This window comes from Theropithecus gelada, chromosome 14 (assembly GCF_003255815.1).
Source record: "Theropithecus gelada isolate Dixy chromosome 14, Tgel_1.0, whole genome shotgun sequence".
NCBI classification, from domain to species: Eukaryota; Metazoa; Chordata; class Mammalia; order Primates; family Cercopithecidae; genus Theropithecus; species Theropithecus gelada.
The window spans coordinates 70,404,649-70,424,407 of record NC_037682.1 but is presented as its reverse complement, the minus strand read 5'-3'; the positions used below and the strand labels follow the sequence as shown (position 1 = coordinate 70,424,407).

The following is a 19,759-nucleotide window of genomic DNA, read 5'->3' as shown; positions in this document are numbered from 1 at the left end:
AAGTCAGACTCTAGTTGGAAAGAATCTGAGTATTCTCTATGTTTTTTAAAAAGCACAATACAAATCACACATGGCAAGAAACCTCATCTGTTGAAAGATTAATTGGTCTGTTTTCTTTGCTTGCTTCCTTCCTCCAGGAAACCTTTCCTCATAACATTAAATGTTTACCTAATACCTGATAATAGCCACATGTATCTTTCTTAATGAAGTGGATATATATGATTCCCTATTTCAGGGATTTGTCTGTGGCTGCTCTTCATGTTTTCTGTATTTTTGTGTATTTGAATTTTTCATATTCGTGGTCATATTAGATCACTGTAGTCCAAAACACGTTTTTAAAGGGCTGAGTTGAATTTCAATTAGCACTAAGAATTTTAAGTTTTATTAATAGTTCTCAAACAAGAATCAATTTGCAACTATATTATAAAGGCAGCCTCAGAATCTATATTATTGTTTTAATGTTGAAGAACGAAAGTTTTGTCTATGTGTCCCTCGTCTGTGTGTGCCTCCCAACAACCTTAACTAGTAATAATAGTGCTTTTCTTTTTTTTTTCTTTTCTCTTCTTTTTTTTTTTTTTTTTTTTTTTTGAGATGGAGTCTCACTCTGTTGTCCAGACTGGCGTGCAGTGGCATGATTTTGGTTCACTGCAACTTCTGCCTCCTAGGTTCAAGCAATCCTTCTACCTCAGCTTCCCAGGTAGCTGGGACTACAGGCATGCACCACCACACCCAGCTAATTTTTGTATTTCTAGTAGAGATGGGGTTTCACCATGTTGACCAGGCTGGTCTGGATCTCCTGATCTCAAGTGATCCTCCCACCTTGGCCTCCCAAAGTGCTGGGATTACAGGCAGGAGCCACTGCACCCTGCCTAAAAGTAGTGCTTTTCTTATGTCACAGGATAATAAACTCATCTCAGGTGAATCCCTTCCTTTGGACTCTGGATCATATTTTCTTTCTATAACATTTATTGTCTAAACCATTTATTTGATAACATTTTGTGCTGTTGGTTAACTTACTGTATAGTTTCAGCTCCTCAACTATATTGAGTATTACTTGAGAGCAGAGGCTTTGTCATCTACTTCTTTATAAAGAGGTCTTTATACACACCCAGAATAAATGTTTAGTGGTTAATATTTATCTTACTGCCATTCCCTGAAAGAATTTTATTTTCCTTTAACAGATCAGGACTTACAGAAGTCTACCAATGGTAAGAATGTGGCCCCTAATAATTCTTACTCTAGCTGCTTGTCTATTGCCTAGAAGCGTTTTTACTTGTATCCCCAAGACCTGGTGAAAGAGTGAAAAACAGTGAGCTTAACTGTTCTTAGGTCAGGGAAGGGGTTGGGGGCTCAGAAGATTACTTACTTCTTTTGGGTTCTTGAAAAATAGTAATAATAGCTCTCATTTCCTTACTACTTATTGTGTGTCAGATAATTATGTTAAAAATTTTATGTATATTGGCCGGGCTTGGTGGCTCACGCCTATAATCCCAGCAGTTTGGGAGGCCAAGACGGGTGGATCACCTGAAGTCAGGAGTTCGAGACCAGCCTGGTCAACATGGTGAAACCCTGTTTCTACTGAAAATACAAAAATTAGCCAGGCATGGTGGCAGGCACCTGTAATCCCAGCTACTTGGGAGGCTGAGGCAGGAGAATCGATTGAACCTGGGAGACGGAGGTTGCAGTGAGCCGAGATCACGCAATTGCACTCCAGCCTGGGGGACAGGAGCGAGACTTTGTCTCAAAAAAAAAAAAAAAAAATTATGTATATTATCTCATATAATCATCCTATCACCCTGTGAATTAGGTACTATTATTAACCCCCTTCTTATTACCCCCTAGGCTTGAGGCCCAGAGATGTTAACTAATTTAGCTAAGATCACACAGTTTGAGGGATGGAGATGGGACTTGGTCTCTCTGAATCAAAATCCTTGGCTCGGCTGGGCGTGGTGGCTCACGCCTGTAATCCCAACACTTTGGGAGGCCAGGGTCGGTGGATCACTTGAGGTCAGGAGTTCCAGACAAGCCTGGCCAACATGGTGAAACCCTGTCTCTACTAAAAATACAAATACTAGCAGGGCATGGTGGCGCATGCCTGTAATCCCACCTATTCGGGAGGCTGAGGCAGGAGAATTGCTTGAACCCGGGAGGCAGAGGTTATAATGAGCCAAGATCGTGCCACTGCGCTCCAACCTGGGTGACAGAGCGGGACTCCATCTCAAAAAATAAATTGATGAATTTTTTTAAAATCCTTTCCTCTTTACCATTATGCTGCAATTTCTTTTTGTGTGAAATTAGAGACTTGAGCTAAGTGATCCCTAATGTCTCCACAAACTATAGAAATCTGAGCTGCTTAGGGAAGACCACGTGTCTGTACTCATACATTCACTTCCTCAAAGTTGTTTTGGTTTTCCTTATGAAGACTTTTTCTTCAAGTACTTTTCAATATATATAAATTTTTATTTATATTTCTATATTAGCACTCCTTCAGGATCTTGGTATAATAATATCAACAATATTATTCATCCTTTTGCTGTCCTCAGGAAGAGGAGGGGGCAAGTTACCTATACCCTTGCCTTTTGGTTTGGAAGGAGATAGGTTTCAGAGATGAAAAAAATCTAAAATTGGCTTCAGGTGATGGCCTTTGAATGCCTTGTATTAACCAGTAATGACCTTACGTATACTTAATCTCTCTGAGTCTTGGTTTTTTGGCTGTAAAATGGAATGATACTATCTCTTTCACAGAGTTATTGTGTAGATGAAACAATACAGGTTAAGTATCTACATATAGTGGAAGCTTAGTAAATGCTGGTTTCCTACCCCCTTTCTTTCTTTGTTCTGGGTCTTGCTGTTAGGTAGATAAGCCTGATGATTGAGCAAGCTTACGCATGTTATAGTTTGTAAAAACTAGCCTTAAAAAAAGCTAAACACGCCGGGTGCGGTGGCTCAAGCCTGTAATCCCAGCACTTTGGGAGGCCAAGACGGGCGGATCACGAGGTCAGGAGATCGAGACCATCCTGGCTAACATGGTAAAACCCCATCTCTACTAAAAAATACAAAAAACTAGCTGGGCGAAGTGGCGGGCGCCTGTAGTCCCAGCTACTCAGGAAGCTGAGGCAGGAGAATGGCTAAACCAGGGAGGCGGAGCTTGCAGTGAGCTGAGATCCGGCCACTGCACTCCAGCCTGGGCGACAGGGCGAGACTCCGTCTCAAAAAAAAAAAAAAAGCTAAACACACAGTGGCTCACAGCTGTAATCCCAGCACTTTGGGAGGCCTAGGCAGGTGGATCACTTGAGGTCAGGAGTTCGAGACCAGCCTGACCAACATGGTAAAACCCTATCTCTACTAAAAATACAAAAATTAGCTGGGCGTGGTGACAGGTGCCTGTATTCCTAGCTACTCGGGAGGCTCAGGCAGGAGAAACTCTTGAACCTGGGAGGTGGAGGTTTCAGTAAGCCAAGATTGCACCATTGCATTCCAGCCTGGGCAGCAAGAGCAAAAGTCCGTCTCAAAGAAAACAAAACAAAACAAGCTAAATACAAACTGCACCCCAGCCTGGGCAATAGAGGAAGACTCTGTCTTTAAAAAAAAAAAAAAAAATTGGTTAAATAAGTTTAAGCCTTGAAAGTCTTTATTAATCATTTTAGTACCATTCTTTTCCCAACTAAAGTTTTCAAATCCGTAAGATCTCCTTGAATTTGCTTCCTTTTATCTTAGTGTATTAAAGGTAAAAGAGACCTTAGACATCTTCATAGCTGTGATGTCTGCTAGTGTTCCACCATATGGTGAGAAGCCACCCCAGATGGCTAAGAATTTACTCGCTTCCTATTTCTATCTGCCATATGCAAATTAAATATATAACTAGTTCCACAAATTTCATAGCATCTCTTCCATAATCTCACTACCCTGGAACCAATTTAACAATAATCAAACAAATATGTATACGTTAGAAAACTTTTTTCTTAGAAATGGATTTTTTCATCTATCAAAGCAAAAGCAAGAAAAATGCTACAGACTGAACCCCTCTGCTGAATACAGTTTGCGGATGTTCATGCCAGTATTTTAATATCAGTGTATGAGAAATTTAGACCCATCTAAAATTTGCTGGAGTTTCTAGCAGCCATGTCAGGTCCTGCAGGCATTTATGACAGGTAGTTTGGTGTGCTGTTCATTTCATCACTTAGTCAAAGTGTACTCTGTCCCCATGCCTTGTGAACTTTAAAGTTAATTTAGCAACTGAACATTCCAGTTATTCAAGACTATGTGCCTCCCATTATTTCTTACAGTTTTTACTAATCTGAAGTTTTATGCTAGATATTCCTGTAATGTTGATCTCTTACCTGATTACAACTCATCTGGTTGGAATTAATCTTTTCTTTTAAAAAGATAAGTACTTAGACTTAACTCCTTACAATAGCAGTATAAGTAGCCATTATTATTAATGGTGGGGAAATAGGTTGATGGACAGTCTTTATGATTGAAGAGCCAAGTAGCTACAAGTTATGTTGCTTACGGCTTATTATAGAACTGATTTTACAAATCATTCAAGAAAATATAAACTTGTTTGGGTTTTTTTGTTTTCTGTTTTTTGGTTTTTCTGAGACAGAGTCTCACTCTGTCGCCGAGGCTGGAGTGCAGTGGCTCCATCTCTGCTCACTGCAACCTCCACTTCCAGGGTTCAAGCAATTCTCCTGCCTCAGCCTCCTGAGTAGCTGGGATTACATATGGGCGCCACCACACTTGGCTAATTTTTGTGTTTTTAGTGGAGACGGGGTTTCACCACGTTGGCCATGCTGACCTTGAACTCCTGAGCTAGTGATCTGCCCGCCTTGGCCTCCCAATGTGCTGGGATTACAGGCATGAGCCACCGTGCCCGGCCGATAAACTTGTTTTAGTCAATATTATATAACTTAAGAATTTCCCCACCAAATGGCATAATAAAATATTTATAGTTGTCCTTTTTCTCTTTTCTTCCTAAAACTTTTTCCAATGCTGGTGTGTTAGAATCTGAGTTTCAGTCATGGCTGTGCTGTTGTCTTGCCATGTGGTCTTTAGTGAGAAAAGAATGTGCATGGATGGGTTTCAGAGGCTGTCTAGCATGTCAGCAAAATGACTCTGGGCATCTTCTGTAGGACTGAGGCAGAGAATTAAAGGTTTCTCCTCACTCTAGCATTCAAGCATATATTTCTGTACCTTCAAACAAAACTTCATGTAATTAACACCTACTCTAGAGCATTCCCTAGTGATAAAACGTTGAATGAAGCACAGTTTCTGCCCTGTTGTAGCTTATAGTCTAATCTGTAGGATATCTTTTCATAATGTAACAGGCAAAACTCTGCACTCTCCTCTGTGTATTAAACAGTATGATTTTGGGAAGGAAAAGAAAACATTATTAACATACCAAGAAATAAAAAAGGCAAATATTTTCAAGAAAATTAGTAAATCCATAGAAAATCTTCTATAGCCTCCTGAGGCAAGTTTTCTGTCATAAACGCATAAATATAATAGCTTAAAAAGGAAGAGTGACCAAAGCCCATGACTGCTTGACAGGATCCACTGCTATTTTTCTGGGTAACCTTGGATAGATTATTCAGCTTCTTCCTTTCCATTGTCTGTCTGTGGAGGGGAAAGACTGGTCTATCGCAGTGAGGTAAATAATAACAAATGATTGCAAAATATGTTTGAAACATAAAATTCTACTCTTAACATCTGGTCTTATACAATATATATAGATGATGATTTTCTGTTTTTGAAAACAGGTATCTGGACCTTCGTCGATTTGGATCTGTGCCACATGGAGGTTTTGGGATGGGATTTGAACGCTACCTGCAGTGCATCTTGGGTGTTGACAATATCAAAGATGTTATCCCTTTCCCAAGGTTTCCTCATTCATGCCTTTTATAGCTAGAAGATTGGTTAAGGAAAAGCACCCCATGGCAGAGGCACTGCACAGGATTGTGCAGACAGTAGAATGCATGTTTGGATTTTAGAAATGCAGATTTCAACATGTAATTGTTGTGCCATAAGATATCGTAGAAAAAATATAAGTGGTTGTGATTTTCTTAGAAAGTTGAGGGTATTTCATGTAAGGATGAGCTCCCCCAAGAAGAGGTACTTATAGCAAGGGGACTCTCAAATCCATTACCTCAATTAAGAAGAAATGAAGAAATTGAATTAGATAGTCTCAAAGTTTCTTTTAAACTCTAAAACAGAATGAGATAATGTATTTTACTTTGTAATCATTAAATCACTCCCTGTGTAATTTTTGAGAACCATCTAGTAGCTCAAAATAAAATAATGTTGGATCTTTTCTCCCTTGCCATATACTTTGTGATAAATCCTTATCTCATTTTCAGTACTTTCCTAAACATTGCAGAAAAAAAATATTCCTTAAAGTCTTAATTGATTTAACGAAGTAGCTATTCTGAATTGAAATCTCCTTTCATTGAACTGGATGAAAGAAATCAGATTTAATAACTGTTGCTTTTCCATTTTAAAAGCTATTGAGATATTACATTAAGTATTTCAACTCTTTAATCACTGTTGTGTTATAATTTGTTTATATTTGATGTTTATAATTTCTCTAATAAAATCGATTTTTTTTTATTGGCGCCTATGGAAAAAAAGTTATGTATTTTTTAATTTCATTTGGTCCTTTCCCAGTAAAATTTGGAAGAAAGGTATTTTCAATCCAAGATGAGGATGGAAATTAGGCTGAGCCTAAAGGATGGGTAATTCTAGAGTTAAAAAGTACTGTGGTCAGCTGGGCATGGTGGCTCACACCTGTAATCCCAGCACTTTGGGAGGGCGAGGTGGGTGGATCACTTGAGGTCAGTAGTTCCAGACCAGTCTGGACAACATGGTGAAACCCCATTTCTACTAAAAATACAAAATTAGCCAGGCGTGGTGGCAGGTGCCTGTCATCCCAGCTACTCGGGAGGCTGAGGCAGGAGAATCACTTGAACCTGGGAGCCGATGTTACGGTGAGCAAACAACGTGCCACTGCCCTCCAGCCTGGGCGACAGAGGGAGACTCCATCTAAAAAAAAAAAAAAAAAAGTAGTGCGGTCTATGAGAGTGAAAAGAGCACTGATTGGGGAGTTTGGAACCTGACAATTCTAGCACTTTGGACAAGCTGCATACTGTATAGGAACTCAACATCATTTTCTTCAGAGTTGATATAATACGTGTGTGTGTGTGTGTGTGTGTGTGTGTGTGCATGCGCATGCACACACACATGCATATGTTTAAAATTGAAATGCTACATAAACTTTTTAAAAACTTGTTTTAAGGCCGGGCGAGGTGGCTCAAGCCTGTAATCCCAGCACTTTGGGAGGCCGAGACGGGTGGATCACGAGGTCAGGAGATCGAGACCATCCTGGCTAACACGGTGAAACCCCGTCTCTACTAAGAAATACAAAAAAAACTAGCCGGGCGAGGTGGCGGGCGCCTGTAGTCCCAGCTACTCGGGAGGCTGAGGCCGGAGAATGGCGTGAACCCGGGAGGCGGAGCTTGCAGTGAGCTGAGATCCGGCCACTGCACTCTAGCCTGGGCTACAGAGCGAGACTCCGTCTCAAAAAAAAAAAAAAAAAAAAAAAAAAAAAAAAAAACTTGTTTTAGTCTTTGTCTTCATTGAGTTACATGTATAAGGACCTATAGCAAATTGTATTCTCAGTGGAATACGCATGTATCAAGTAATTGTAAATGGGCATGCATGCCTGAATAATCAGTTTTCTAAGTCTCATTTAGATGGGTTCTCCTAGATTATTTCCTAATGAAGTTTGTATGTATACTTTAACCTAATTTAAAATCAAACAGCTGAAAAGAAACAAATTCCAGAGCCTTAAGAGTTGGAAGACACCTGAGAGTTTGCAAAGTTGACCTTCTGCCTAATGCAGAGAGGTTCTGTTTACCTGGGCGCTTGGTTTTCCAGTCTCTTTTTGACAAAGAAATCAGTGTCCAACAAAACTGCTCATTCCATTTCTGAATCTAATTGCTAGCTTTTACTGAGCTAAAAATCTCAGGAAAATCTACTTCCCTGGAACTTGAATCCCTTGGGCTTAGATATCAAGTTTAGGACAGACTAAAAGGGATAATTAGGGCTTCCATAAGGCTTGCCTCAACCATAATTAGAGAGAGAAATTCATTTGTTTATTCAACAAATATTTGAGCTTCTTTTATATGCCGAGACTATGTGGTAGGTGCTATATAAACAGTTGTGAACCAAACAGAAATGACCCTGCCTTCATGGAATTAAATAATATATTTGAGAAGATATATAATAATTAAATAACTGATTTCAAAATACAGTATGTGCTATAAAGTTACATGAAGAACAGGAAAGCATAGATATGCTTGCTAGAAAAGGCATGTCTGAAAAAGTGACATTTAACCCTAGACCTAGAAGATAAAATGCAGAAAACATTTTTAAAATATTTGCAGCATCAGCCTGTATTGATTTGGCATTCAGGTCTTAGTAGATACCATATTAATTTAGTGGAACAAGGGACATTTACAGACCCAGAACCTGGAGGCACTGTAATTTCCAAGGCTGTCAGGAATTATGCCTCCCATGATTTTTGAGGGACCTGATAGAATTGTAATGTTAACATGACAGAGGTTAACAAAATAATAGTGATGGAAAGACTGCTGAGTTAGAGAAACCCCAGGTTGTGGACCCAGCATTACCATAAATTCAGTTGTAGAGCATTAGGCAAGTAAAATAATCTATGTGGCCTCCAGTTTTTGCATCTACAGTACTATCACATTTTGAAGTAGGTAAGCTCTGTGGATCCTTTTATCTCTTAATCTTCTGTGAACCTGTGCTGGACTTGGTCACTAATAATTGATTTAGAGTCTAACCTTTAGGCAATATGTAGTCCCCTGTTTTAGTACATATTAGGTCTCCAAAATGTGTAACTAAGTCACATCGCTGAAAGTTGAACAATAGACTTAAATGTGTTCCTATACTGTATATGTGGAAGGAGGAAAGGTCCTTCTCAAGGCATCTTGCCTTTTTGATAGCATTTTCACCAGTGTATTTCCAAAACTTTATACATTCTTTTCCTTGATAGTTTATCACACAATGAATATCTGGTTGAAGCCAAATACTTTGCCACCTATAGCAAGCCTAATAATTTGTCTTTGGTGCAATAGTTCTATTTTGCCAATAATTGAACAGAAACAAAAATTCATGTCAGACAAAGATGATGAAAATGCCAAAACTGAACTGTTGCTTGCAGGCAGCATCAGCAGGAAAATACTCAAAATGTTTACTCATCAGCTGAGAGATGAATATCTAAATTATACATTGCAAGCAGTGTTGTATAAGTCAATGTATAATGACTAAAAATATGGATTCAATAGTTGAGTACTGTCTAAACTGTAATATCTTTTAGTGCTCAGTTTCTGAGTTAAAAGGTGATAAAAGGGTTAGTTTTTCACTTGAGTAACCAGTTTCCAATGAGGAAAAAAGTCAGATTATGTTTTCCCACGATTTCCAAATGTCACCCGAAAATAATAACCCCAGCAGCCCAAGTAGAAGTATATTCTGAAACTTAGAAATGTTTTTTCCATTATTTATTCTCATTTCAAATTTTGAGATAGGTTGAGAAAAATAGTTGCTTTCCATCTGGCTGTCCTTTTGCCTGGGGAAAGTTGTGCTGTCATGTTTTTAGGTCTGACAAGAACTTAATTGTGTGAGTGATCCATTCCAGATCTAAACATAACTCTCCAACCCTTTAACCCAACCCAGAGACTCTTTAACTGTCACAGAGTAGCAAAAGAACTGTTTGACCTTTTGTTCTTGTCAGACTGGATCTGCCAGAAGCCTCCCTCTACAATGTTATATATTCATATTCTCTATAAATTGAATGTAGACATTGAAGCATGACTGAACAGGCACTGAAGATGCACTTGGTGAGGTGGATTAACTCGACCCATCTTTAAATCTTTTGCTTCAGATAATTATAGATGAGAGATGCTTATTTGGATTGTATTGCTATTTATTCTTATGTTTATTTTAGTAAGTGGTGAGGCAAGAACATAAAAATGTACAGTTGAAAGACAGATTGGCCTGGGTTGATTGATAAGTAATGTGTGGGATGTTTTGGCTTCTGATTAATATTTGTATTCAGTCTGCAATCTAAAGTATGTATAATTAAAAGAAACAGGTGAGAGTAATGTCTGATTATAATTTCTTCCCAGTTAATCTTCAGAATTAAAAAATAGTAAAAGCATTAAGAAAAGGGCAGAAAGCGGGCCAGGTACAGTTGCTCACGCCTGTAATCTCAGCACTTTGGGAGGCCAAGTCAGGCAGATCACCTGAGGTCAGGAGTTCGAGACCAGCCTGACTGACACGGTGAAACCCCGTCTCTACTAAAAATAGAAAAATTAGCCAGGTGTGGCAGGCTCCTGTAATCCCAGCTCCTTGGGAGGTTGAGGCAGGAGAATCGCTGGAACCTGGGCGGAGGTTTCAGTGAGCCGAGATCGCGCCATTGCACTCCAGCCAGGGCAGCAGAGCGAGACTCAATCTCAAAAAAAAAAAAAAAAAAAAAGGGCAGAAAGGAGCCTTAATCACTGTTTTGAAATGATTTAGTAGGACTTTCGTAAGAAAGCATCATTTTAGGTCATGGTCAGCATCCCTCCCTGAACTTGGACATTCTGCTGTTGCCAGGATCCCTACATTGGCCTGTGATCAACTAAGGCTCCAGTTAGCTATTGTGCAGTTTGGACCCGGCATTACCGTAAATGGAGTCCAGTGAATTTCTAGCCATTATCAGCACACTGGATAGTTTCCAGGCGACCTTTATAAAGAAGCCACTGGGAGTTTAGGTGGTTTTTAAACTGTCATTCAGGCAACTGGTCATTGAATTAACATAACTCATGACTTCAGAAATTTTCTGCTATACCTTTACTGTTCATAATTGTTACTAATAACATGACTATTATTTGGGCATTGCTTTACAGTTCATAAACATGTTTCATGTATCTTCTTAGTTATCAAGACAATACATTGTGGACCTTGTTCCTTTGTATCTTACTGGGCATGAAATTTATTTGGTTTGTTGTAAAAATGCTAAGTTCCTTTTGGGAGGCTGAGGCGGGCGGATCAGGAGATCAAGACCATCCTGGATAACACAGTGAAACCCCGTTTCTACAAAAAATACAAAAAAAAGATTAGCCAGGCGTGGTGGTGGGTGCCTGGAGTCCCGGCTACTCAGGAGGCTGAGGCAGGAGAATGACATGAACCCAGGAGGCGGAGCTTGGGGTGAGCCGAGATCGCACCACTGCACTCCAGCCTGGGTGACAGAGCAAGACTCTATCTCAAAAACAAAACAAACAAACAAAAAAAGTTCCTAATACTGAGAGAAAGACTACAAATAAAATTCACTGCCCTCAGCTTCTAGAGAAACCAAAAAACAAAACCTTCTAATAACCAAAGAATCATGCGTCTTAAGCCCCAGAGTTTACTGAATTTGTCGAAAAATACACACCTTGACCTTGTTCTATCCAGGGAGAAGGAACAGGAGAATGAAGGAAGATGATACTTGATCTCAAATACATTCGAGTAAAGAGAAACACTGAAAATGGGATAAAGGATCCTAGACCCAGCAATGTACTTAAGCTCATTGTGCCTCAAATTTTTAATCAGTTTATACTCACATTTGCCACCTTCCTTTCAGCATCATCCTAGAATTGTGGATAGAAAGATAGATGAAAGAAACTTTGATAGGAATTATTAATATCTTCCTCGAAGGCACAGACCTTTGATTTTTCAAGGTAATAATCTGAAAATAGAAACTTGAGGCCGGGCGCGGTGGCTCAAGCCTGTAATCCCAGCACTTTGGGAGGCCGAGACGGGCGGATCACGAGGTCAGGAGATCGAGACCATCCTGGCTGACACGGTGAAACCCCGTCTCTACTAAAAAATACAAAAAACTAGCCGGGCGAGGTGGCGGGCGCCTGTAGTCCCCGCTACTCGGGAGGCTGAGGCAGGAGAATGGCGTAAACCCGGGAGGCGGAGCTTGCAGTGAGCCGAGATCTGGCCACTGCACTCCAGCCTGGGCGGCAGAGCGAGACTCCGTCTCAAAAAAAAAAAAAAAAAAAAAGAAACTTGATGGGCCCGTGTAACAAAGGTTTTTTTTCTGCAACTAGTGCCCACGTACACAGGTGCAACTGTATGTTGCCGAACCTGAGCCATCTACAACTGTGATTCTTTGACTCATAACTTTCTCTACACACTAGCTCAACAAGAATTGCTGGTTTGCCATTTTCCTAGGAACCTAGTTTTGAAAATCTCTCCTTAAAGAAGATAATCCTTCCCCTGTCTATGATATATGAACTGTTCCCCTCTGTGTTTCTCCTAATTCCTAGTAATTTACCTACTGTAGCTTCACTGAGTAGGAACTCAATAGAGATATTTTATTTGGTTTTTTGTTTTTTTAATTTTTTTTGAGACAGGGTCTCAGTCTCTTGCCCAGGCTAGAGTGCAATGGCGTGATCACAGCTCACCGCAGCCTCAGCCTCCCAGGCTCAAGTGATCCTCCTGCCTCAGCCTCCCACGTAGCTGGGACCACAGGCACAAGCCACCACACCCAGCTAATTTTTGTACTTTTTGTAGAGACAGGGTTTTGCCATGTTGCCCAGACTGGTCTTGAACTGGGCTCAAGCAATCCTCCCACTTTGGCCTCTGAAAGGGCAGGGATTACAGGCATGAGCCACTATGCCTAGCCTTATTTTTTGGAGACAGGGTCTTGCTTTGTCCCTCAGGCTTAAGTGCAGTGATGGCTCAATGCACCCTCGACCTCCTGGGCTCAAGCAGTCCTCAGCCTCCCAGGTAGCTGGGATCACAGGTATGCACCACCACACCTAGCTAACTTTTTATAGAGATAGGGTCTCACTTTGTTGCCCAGGCTGGTCTTAAACTCATGGGCTCAAGTAGTCCGCTTGCCTTGGCCTCCCAAAGTGCTGGGATTACAGGTTTGAGCCACTACACCCAGCCAAAAAGTTTTTCTCTCCTCAGAGAGCTCTGCTTGTTAGAAACTTCTACCTGAGAATAAGGAAACCTGTCTCTCTCTATCATGCAAATGGAATAAAATGGAAACACAACTCTTGTTTTCCAGTACAGAACCTCTAGCTGCTCGGGTGGACTGTCTATCCTTCCCTGAAGTGCTGCACCCCTCTGTGTTGTTCATCAGGCCATGTGTCCTTATAATGGGCCTTTCTATTGGTAGATAAAAACTTCCCTCTCCTGTTCACTCAGCTGCTACCCAAGTATCCTGTGATACCAATCTTAATAGTAGAAGAACTGTCAAGTCTCCACTGCCTCCTTCCTATCTGCCTTACAGCCTGTGGTAGTTGCTGAAGAACTTTAATTACAGTGTCAGTGTTCAGGGACAGTCCCAACTCTCTTCATGTGAGGATTGCAGAAATGGGCTTGGATCATATACAGACAGCGTCGTGAGGCATTACTGAAGAACAGTAAGTTCTGTCACAGAAGATGTCAACTAATATAGGCATTTTCTTTGCCATACCCCAAGAGCAGGAGCTGATTCCTGTACAGGTAGGATATAGCTGGCCAGTGATCTCTTTAAATGTAATTTCTGTCTGCCACAGTTTAAATTACAGGTTTTTGCATCAGGAAACTGTTGGGTCAGATTATTTGGTGCCTTGGAAAGGGCATTAGATGCATAGTGAGAAGACCCTGGTTTAATCTGACATTCCACCCGCTAGCTGTAGAAGCTTGAGCAAGTTAATTAATCTCTGAGTCTGTATACCCATCTGCAAAATGAGGATAATGCTTATCTTATAGAGTGTTGTGAAAGCAATGAAGATTGTGTGAAAGGGTTTCATAAACTGACAAGCACTGCACAAATGTAAGGTCTCCTAAGGAAAACCTCTTCAAAATTCAAAATCTATATGAACAAAGATACTTACTCATGTTAGGTGGAATGTTTTACAGCCATTAAAAATCACAAAAGAAAATGTATTGAAAAAATACAATTTAACATGGTGAATTTGCAATTACAACAGTGTAAAAGCTGTGTACATAGACTAGAATATGGAAAAAAATGAATTACAGGGCAGTGGAATTGAGTGACTTTTTCTTTAAAGCCTCTTAGGTATATTAGGTGTACTCAGTTTAGTTCAATAAACTTTTATTGAGCTCTCACTCTCCCAAGCCCCGTGCTAGATTCTATGGGTGCTGAGACAAATAGGACATACTCCCTCATCTCAGGGGCTCCCATTCTGTACAGTCTTGTCAAAGTTTACTGTGTAAATGAATCACTGGGGAGCATATTAAAAATTCACATTATCCTACTCTCACCAGAAACTACCACACCTCTCAACTTTTATCTCTTTTCCTCACTCCATTTCTCCCCAGCACTTCTCCTATGTTTGCTTCTTTCTATGCAAGTGTTAATCTCCCACTCTGGTTCTTTCTATGCCTAGTACTGTATCAACATCCAGGTGCTTCCCCTTCCTTTCTCCACCCCATCCCCCAGCCCGATATGTCAATTGTATTGAAAACAACAACTTACATCTAGTTTACTAAGTACAAACTTGTGCTGGTTAATGTTTCTCAAAAAGTAGGAGTGGGCTGTTTGTTGATCAACAATCTTTTTTTTTAATCCGATACGGAAATTTTGGTGTCAAGTTTCACTATCACTTAGTTCCTGATTGATTTTCTTCTGATGGGTTAGTAGCCCTCGACAGAAAAGTTTAAAAGTCCTCTGCTCAGGTACCTGTCTTGCTGATAGAGCTGGGGTTACCCTGCACCCTGACTCAACATTGCTTGTCTCCACATGCCTGTAAATGGACTTGGGTGGCTTTCTCAGGCTATACACCTGTCACTTCTTAGTCACCCAGAATCAAAACATTAACAGCTCTGGTCACATTGTCTGAACCTATGAGGCTTTATTTCAAGAGTGGTGACACTCCAAAATGCAGCTAGAATTTCCGCATTTTCACGTGTTAGTGTTGAAATTATTTTTCAGGAAACCAAGGGTTAGACAATGGCTTCCAGACTTTCTCCTTTCGTTATGCTCCTTCAGCACTTTATGCAAATACTGGTTGTCTTATGCTGCCATTCGTCTCTGCCAGAATGTGAGCTCCACGACAGCAGGGATAAGAATGCATTCATTTTTGTATCTGCAGTGCCTTGGAGAGTGTCTGACACATACTGGGCACTCATTGAAAAACTGCCAAATGAATCATAAAGGTGACCAAAAACAGGGCGGGGGGGTATTTATGTGTCTGAAATAGCTTATGAATTTTTAAACTATCCCTTTCAGTACAAATCTGCCTGGAGCTGTTTCCTGAACACAGGACCAAAAGGCAGGAATCAAAAGTAATAATGAGTTTAGTTATCTGTCTGTTACTGAAGGTGACTTCTAGGGCATCCTCCTGGCATTGCTTCTGGAATACAGTGACTTAGACTTCTTCTGAAGAACATCTCTATGCTGTTCATCATATCGCCAGCACCTAGCCCTGTGCCTGTGCATAGCAAATGCTCAGTAAGTATTGTTGAATGAATGTATTAAATTGAGAAGAAATTCAGAAACTAGTCCCAAACGAACTTAGTTGCTCAGATTTTCAGTTAGTGGTTTTCCCCACCTTGCTCTCTTAATCTAGACAATTTTACTGCCTCCAAATTGAAGGTAGCTATTATCTGTCATCTAATTTAACAAATGTTAACGTCTGTTCTGTGCCTATCTATGGGGTACCCAAAATTAAACCTAATCTCATACAGTTTCAGTCCCCATACAGTTGGTTCATAATTCTCAGTGCTCCCACGGTCCTTTGAACATACTTCTTACAACATTGCCCAAATACTACTGGAGATATCTGCCCATTTCTCTCCCCAGAAAGACCCTGAAATTCTGAAGAACCTAGTCTTACCTTGGTATTCCTATGCTGAACTTGAAGCAGTAGGTTCTCAAGAAAATCCCTACTGATACTTGACTAACATATACACAAATAACCATTCCCTAGTAACATGTATTTGAATAGAAATATATTTTGTATTTGAATAGAAAGAAACATATGCTTTTCTAAGTATATTCCTAATTTAAAGGGATACTAAGAAACAAGATTGGTTTTTGTGTCTATTAAACATCTTCCAAGGTGTCTACTTAGTTATTAAACCTGTCCTTTTTCTGACAATTCCCCTACCCCTGTCCTGGCCAGTGGGTCCCTAGCAGACATCCTGGGGACCTGGGCTTCCTTTGCTGATTGGTCTAGGGGTGGACACCTGATCGCAAATAGACCAGTTTCATTTTCTCTTGAGAAATTGGGGTTGAGGACACTAGAGAGTCTGGACTGGTTGCTTGAGCCAGGAACATATAAACTTAGGAGCCGGTGGGTAACCATGTACCCAGAGAGACAGAGAAAGCAGTCTTCAAAGAGAAAGAAATGAAGGCGCAATGTTCAGAGATGAGGGAGACATACAAAATGGATGCCTGGTTTTTGCCATGTTTATTCCCTGGCTGCTACTCTTTCTGAGGCCAGATTATTCAACTTTTCCATGGGTTCCATGGGAGATAACTCACTTTCTTATCATCTCCATTTGATCTTGAGTGATCTTTGAAATGGGTATCTGCTTTGACAACTAAAAGAAGTCATATTAATATACTGTGTGACTTACAGAAGGAATTCTCATTACTTTTGAAGTCTCATTACCTTATAATCACATCTACATATCCCAGAATATATGTCAATCAGGAATTACTTAGATGGGGAATTCCTGATAAAGTAAGATGCAGTGGAGGGTAAGTGGCTTCTTTGCTTTTCAAATTTCTTAATAGTCTAAGTCACAAAAACAGAAAGCAAATAAATGGAGGCTTATTTACAGAGGGGATTGGACATGTCAGACCTTTTTTGGCACTACAAAATTGGATTTAAAAGATTTTGAAGAACCAACACATTTGGCAGTTTCCCAAACCATCTATTTTTGAAGATTCTGCTTTCCAGAACTGTATTAAGAATGGCCCTTGTCCGCGGTGGCTCAAGCCTGTAATCCCAGCACTTTGGGAGGCCGAGACGGGCGGATCACGAGGTCAGGAGATCGAGACCATCCTGGTTAATACGGTGAAACCCCGTCTCTACTAAAAAGTACAAAAAACTAGCCGGGCGAGGTGGCGGGCGCCTGTAGTCCCAGCTACTTGGGAGGCTGAGGCAGGAGAATGGCGTGAACCCGGGAGGCGGAGCTTGCAGTGAGCTGAGATCTGGCCACTGCACTCCAGCCTGGGCGACAGAGCGAGACTCCGTCTCAAAAAAAAAAAAAAAAAAAAAGAATGGCCCTTGTCATGGGCTTTAGCTGTGTTTCCGACTAGCCAAAACTAAAAACTGAAAGAGACTAAATAAGTATGTGTGCATGTAGAGAAGCCCAGGCCCTGCAAGTGGACTGACCATAAACAATGATGGTCAAATCTATGAAAATAAGATAAAGATCTCGCTCTTCAGAAATAGTGCTAGATGTGTTCAGTGCTTTGTATACCACACTCTTTCAGCCCTGGTATGCCACACCGTGAATTTAGTGTTCACTTAAAATAATCATTTTGAAAACATGCGTGGAAAATACAGAGGAACTGTGAACTGCTAAAATCATTATCTGGTTCAGGAAAGTTTCAGAGGAAAATCTTGGGGCTTTTTCCTAGAATGTTATGAAAATACTAAGTTATACTGATTGCTGCCAACATATTTTCTAACTGTTCTAGGAAAAGAAAAAACTACAGTTTCCAGCTTTTACTCTTGGTTGACACTGGACCTTGGAGATGCTTGCAGGTAATTGGACTGCATCTACTTTCCTTTTTTGGTTTCCAGCTCTTACTCTTGGTTGACACTGGACCTTGGAGATGCTTGCAGGTAATTTGACTGCATTTACTTTCCTTTTTTGGTTAATTGTGTTAAATGTGCCTCATAACTTCTATTCCCAGTGAGGCTGTCATTTAGAAGGGGTGGGTGGGGGCTGAGGGGAAGCTGTTTTAATTCTGGCTTTTGTTTCAGTCACTAAATGTAATGCCACATGATTGTTGACCCAACAATAATCCAGTTAAAAAACAGTCTTCAGAGTTACTACATCATCAGAATTAACCCTGATTACATCAAATTATGTTGAAACAGACCACAGCTGTTTGCCCTGTTGAAGCAACTGCTTGAGAGCTCCTCCGGAAGATACATCTGGGTGTCACTAAGATACATTTTGGGTTTAATTTTGTTTCTCAACACAAATGTAGGAGGGAAACAAACCCTGTTCTGCTGGGGTGCTTGGTGGGAGCTGAAAACCTTGTGATTCTCCCGCAGTCAAAAGTCATCTCAATTACCAAAGAGAAGGGAACCTGAGATCTTTTGTTTCAGTTTTCTATAGGAAGGATGTAAGAGGGAGGAAATTCAAATCTGTTGAGTATTGCTCTTGCCAGCAAAAAGAAGTGGAACTGACTAGTGAGAAGGTGGTGGGATTTTCTTTGGTGGCTGTATGCAGTGGTGTCAACCCAGGAGAGTAGACTGTTCAATTGTGAAGAATTTTGCAAGACGGTTCTTAAAATATAATATCGTTAAAATTAAGTTGTAATTAAAAAAATGGGAAATAAGCATTGGAAAAGATGTGGACAGATTGGAACCCACATACATTGCTGATGCGAATGTAAAATGGTGTAGCCACTGTGGAAAAAATTCAGCAGTTCCTTAAAAAGTTAAACAGTGTCACCATATGACTCAGCATTTTCACTCCTAGATAGATACCTAGATTGAAAACATATGTCCACATAAAAACTTGTACAGGAATGATCGCAACAGCATTATTCATAATAGCCAAAAAGCGGAAACAATGGTAATGTTCATCAGTTGATGAATGGATAAAATGCGGCGTATAAAGAACTGTTAAGTGCTTCAACATGGATGAACCTTGAAAACATTATACAAAGCCAAAGAAGTTAGACACACGAGGTCACATATTGTACGAATATGGTTATTTGAAATGTCTAGAATTGGCAAATCCATAGAGACGAAAAGTAGGTTAGTGGTTGCCAGAGGATGGGATTAGAGGAATGGGGAGTTAATGCTAACGGATATGGTGTTTCTTTTGGGGTAATGAAAATGTTCTGGAATTAGATAGCTGTGATGGTTGTCAAAGTTGATGAATATATTAGAAACCATGAATTATAAACTTTAACATGGTGATTTTTGTGATATGTGAATATCTTAATTAAAAAATTAAGTTATATAAACTTACAATTAAATAAGTTATATTTAAAAGAAAGGTAGTAACTACCCCAAACCCATCACTTGGCTAATTACTTTACATTTTACTATCATGTTCTTGGTATTATTTATGTCTATTGTGTCTTTATGTTGGAAATACTAAATAATGGTGTAGTACTGTGTATCTCTTAACTCTGTATTCGAGGACATTCACTTGATAGCTTAAAACTGGCCATGGCTGGCAGAGTATTTATGCCACAACAGTTGGTATATACTGTAAATCAAGGCACCCACCAACACCACCAGGGAGCCAATTTAAAAATATTTGCCAGCACATCACTGGCTGTATTGTCGGACAGTCATCTTGAGTAATTCTGGTAGAATTACATAGTTAGATGAGATGAAATCCTGAGGCCTAGGTCTCCAACAAAACAAAGACTAGCAAGCCTGCACAGTTACTATGCAATTCATCAGGTGCAGAAGGAAATGACATTTCTGGTCATCTGTTGAATAAAGTCACTTTGAATTCAAGGGACATGGTTTTCTCTAGCTTCACT

At 40.2% G+C, this 19,759-nt stretch overlaps 1 protein-coding gene and 1 long non-coding RNA gene across 2 annotated transcripts in view; both read left to right on the top strand.

The window, feature by feature from the left end:
* NARS2 (asparaginyl-tRNA synthetase 2, mitochondrial) overlaps window positions 1-6,603 on the top strand; it is a 146,963-nt gene extending 140,360 nt beyond the window's left edge. The window contains exons 13-14 of the mRNA XM_025358164.1: window positions 1,182-1,208; window positions 5,760-6,603. Coding sequence (XP_025213949.1) covers window positions 1,182-1,208; window positions 5,760-5,904 — 172 coding nt within the window. The 3' untranslated portion in view covers window positions 5,905-6,603. The remainder of the gene's footprint in view (window positions 1-1,181; window positions 1,209-5,759) is intronic.
* A 6,743-nt stretch (window positions 6,604-13,346) lies between these two features.
* On the top strand, window positions 13,347-19,228 carry LOC112607105. Its single transcript, XR_003115738.1, has 4 exons — window positions 13,347-13,481; window positions 15,296-15,517; window positions 17,720-17,786; window positions 18,009-19,228. It is a non-coding gene; the product is annotated as an uncharacterized LOC112607105 (long non-coding RNA).
* Window positions 19,229-19,759: the final 531 nt, after the last annotated feature.